Source organism: Oryzias melastigma, linkage group LG9, assembly GCF_002922805.2.
Source record: "Oryzias melastigma strain HK-1 linkage group LG9, ASM292280v2, whole genome shotgun sequence".
NCBI classification, from domain to species: domain Eukaryota; kingdom Metazoa; phylum Chordata; class Actinopteri; order Beloniformes; family Adrianichthyidae; genus Oryzias; species Oryzias melastigma.
In genome coordinates this window covers 652,886-656,408 of record NC_050520.1, presented here as the reverse complement: position 1 = coordinate 656,408, position 3,523 = coordinate 652,886, and the positions used below count along the sequence as shown (strand labels likewise).

Genomic DNA, 3,523 nt, shown 5'->3' with positions numbered 1-3,523 from the left:
CCATCATCCATCCATCCATCATCCATCCATCATCCATCCATCATCCATCATCCATCCATCATCCATCCATTATCCATCATCCATCCATCATCCATCATCCATCCATCATCCATCATCCATCCATCCATCATCAATCCATCATCCATCCATCCATCATCCATCATCCATCCATCATCCATCTATCATCCATCATCCATCCATCCATCTGTCCATTTTCAGAACCACCATTCTGGGTTGAGTGGTTCCTGGAGCCTATCCCACTGTTGGGTGTAGGCGGGATTCACCTTGACCAGGTGACCTGTTGGTTTCAGGACCCCACATTCACACACCTGGGATCAGTGTAGAGACACCAATGAAGTCATGAGCAATCTGCAGAAACTCCACTGATGAACAGGAGAACACACAGACTCCACTCCTGCCGGGGTTTGAACCTCCTTACTGTGAGGCCAGAGTGCGGACCGCTACACCACTCTGCAGCTGTGTTTAATGCAGCACATCTGTGATTGTGTGAATTCTGGTTTGTGACTCCACTGTTTCCTGTCTGCAGGTTCCGCTGCATCGTCTATCCCTTCAAGCAGAAGCTGACCATCTCCACGGCCACCATGATCATCGTCATCATCTGGGTCCTCGCCGTCTCCATCATGTGTCCGTCCGGCGTGATGCTGCAGGTGACCAAGGAGCACACGGTGCGAGTGCTGCTGGGCTACGACAACAAGAGCAGCCCGTTCTACTGGTGCCGGGAGAACTGGCCCAACCAGGAGATGAGGAAGATCTACACCACCGTCCTCTTCGCCAACATCTACCTGGCCCCCCTCTCCCTCATCGTCATCATGTACGCCCGCATCGGCATCACGCTTTTCAAAACCACCGTCCCGACGGGGGGCAAGCCGGGCCAGGAGAACCGCCACAGCGTGTCCAAGAAGAAGCAGCGCGTGATCAAGATGCTGCTGATCGTGGCGCTGCTCTTCATCCTGTCGTGGCTGCCGCTGTGGACGCTCATGATGCTGAGCGACTACGCCCGGCTGACGGAGCAGCAGTACCGCCTCATCAACATCTACGTCTACCCCTTCGCCCACTGGCTGGCCTTCTTCAACAGCAGCGTCAACCCCATCATCTACGGCTTCTTCAACGAGAACTTCCGCCGCGGCTTCCAGGCCGTCTTCAAGTTCAGCCTGTGCGCGGCGGACGGCCACCGCCGCCGGAACTACTCGCACCGGCTGCAGGGCAACTCGGTGCTGCCGGCCAACCCGCTGCAGACCACCGTGGAGCCCATCTCCATGAACAGCCTGGAGAAGAACCCCTCCAGGAGGCTGCGCCAGGGCCCGCCGCAGGACCTGATCATGGAGGACCTGGAGAGGGGGTCCTGCAGCAGCGGGGGGGTGACGGCCGTGTCCATCTGAAGACCGGATCACCTCGCCGTGCCTCCGTAACCCGAGGGGAGGTCCTGGACGGTATCGAAAGCACAAATCAGAACAGGAACGTGAAGGGTTACCAGAGCAGTTAGATGTTTGCTCCGGTATAAACAGCCTCAGAGTTCTCAACAGACGGCCGTTTCACGGATGTGGCGTGCGTGGCGGTTCCCTCCTGGCTCAGGAGTCAGAATCCTGCAGCTCCGTGGATTTAACACCTGCAGGAGTGTGAGTCTGCATCCATTCATAGACCGTCTCTTCATGACCACGAACCCTTCGCTCATGCAGAGCGGCTCCCAGCAGAGATCCCTTCGTCTGCAGCGTTTCCATCCCAAGATCTCTCGTCTCCACAGCAGAACCGACCCGTTTGGGTCATGGTACAAACCTTAGTGAGACTCTGAACCGTCGTAGTGTGCTCTCCCCTTCCACTTTCACCGTCAGATCTGGAGCCGGTGATGAATGTGACGTTTCCAGACGTTGTCTTACTTTATACTTCTCTGTAAAGATCCGTGTCCGTCTGCCTGCTGGAGTCCTCGGCTCTCCGAGGCTGGAATCTTCTCGTTTGCTGACGGCTGGAAAGTTTCAGGAGGAAAGTGTCTTAAATGTGTTTATTTTCCTGGTGTTGAGGGATGAGTCGGCGTGCTCTGGATCCACACGCATGTCACAGAAACACTAAAAGGGGGGGGGGGGCGCTCTGACAGGAAAAGTGGCTTCATGTCAGAAAATCACTGATGGGAGGAAAAGCATCAAAGCTGAGACCCTGAAGAGAACGCACTCATCCAAACCGAACCCGTCTGTGGAGCGTCGGTTCTGCTGGTTCTGGTGTTCCGTCACGCTAACATGAGACGACACGGAAAGAACACGGAATCATCTGTGTCTACATGCAGGAAAACCAAAGACGTGGAGTGTGGCGGCTGGTCAGCGGCGTCAGATGACTGGAATAACCGTCTCCCTTTGTGATGGAGCTCAGTCGGGCAGACGCTGCAGCACAGCCTGGCGGGACGCTGATGGTTGTGCGGTGGCGTCTCGCTGGCTTTAGCATCTTCTAATGCCTGGTTCACAGTGGACGCAGAACGGAGCCCGCCTCCATCCGGCGTCCTCGTTAACCTGTGTTGTGGTTCACACCAGGCGTGGAGCGCCATGGAAACGCCGCGGTCCTCCACGGAAGGCTCGCGGCGTGCAGCAGATCACGCCAGCGATCCGCGTCAATTCTGGCAGGAAGTTACATCAAGATATATGAGAAAATCCAGTTTATTTTCAAAATATAACCAGTTTTTCACAATAAAACATCACGATTGACAAATTCGATCATGTTTTTGTATCAAACTCAATCAATCCAGAACACACCTGAGGTCGAACAGGAGAAACATTTACTGAACTCTCTGAAACCAAGTCTTTAAAACTGCAACTTTTAACTTAATTATGAACTAGATATATATCATCACCTGAGATAATGCTAGTGGGATGCTGGAAGCTGAAGATGCTGGAAGCTGAAGATGCTGAAGCTGAAGATGCTGAAGCTGATCGGCAGCTAAAATATTAGCTAAAGGCCAAAATAGCCTAAAAAACTACAAAAAACTTGAGTTAGCTAAAACAGCTAGCATGTAGCTGAGACATTAGCTAAACTCAAAAATAGCCCAAAATAATCACATTTTTAAAACTGTAACTTTTTAACATAATTCTGAATAATAAAAAGGCAGGAATATTATTCCAGAATAAATCAACTTAAACCTTAAATAACTTTCAATATTTTACTCTCCATAAAATATATTTTGTCAAAATTATACAAGTTAGAAATGAGAACAAGATAACATCGGGTCATTAATAACAATAGAATAAAATGATCTGGAGGGCCGGATCCGGCCCCCGGGCCTCGACTTTGACACATCTTTAGAAGCGCCTGTCGACCGTCACAGAAACATGCGTGTCTGATGTAGATTGCAGGAGAGAGCGGACGCCGTGCTCCGCGCCGCGTTACGCTAGGTTCACACTGGTTAGCAGGCCGACACTTTAGCGTGTCTGTCGTTACACACAGACAGACGTGTGTCTGTGTGTAACGACAGACAGACGTGTGTCTGTGTGTAACGACAGACAGACACGTGTCTGTTGTTACA

The 3,523-nt window shown here is 51.7% G+C and overlaps 1 protein-coding gene across 2 annotated transcripts in view; it reads left to right on the top strand.

Moving 5' to 3' along the window:
• The window catches only part of npffr2a (neuropeptide FF receptor 2a), a 19,299-nt gene extending 16,597 nt beyond the window's left edge, over positions 1-2,702 (top strand). For both annotated transcript variants that reach the window (XM_036213761.1, XM_024258044.2), the window contains one exon: positions 548-2,702. In XM_036213761.1, the coding sequence (XP_036069654.1) occupies positions 548-1,400 (853 nt within the window). In that variant the 3' untranslated portion in view covers positions 1,401-2,702. The remainder of the gene's footprint in view (positions 1-547) is intronic.
• Positions 2,703-3,523: the final 821 nt, after the last annotated feature.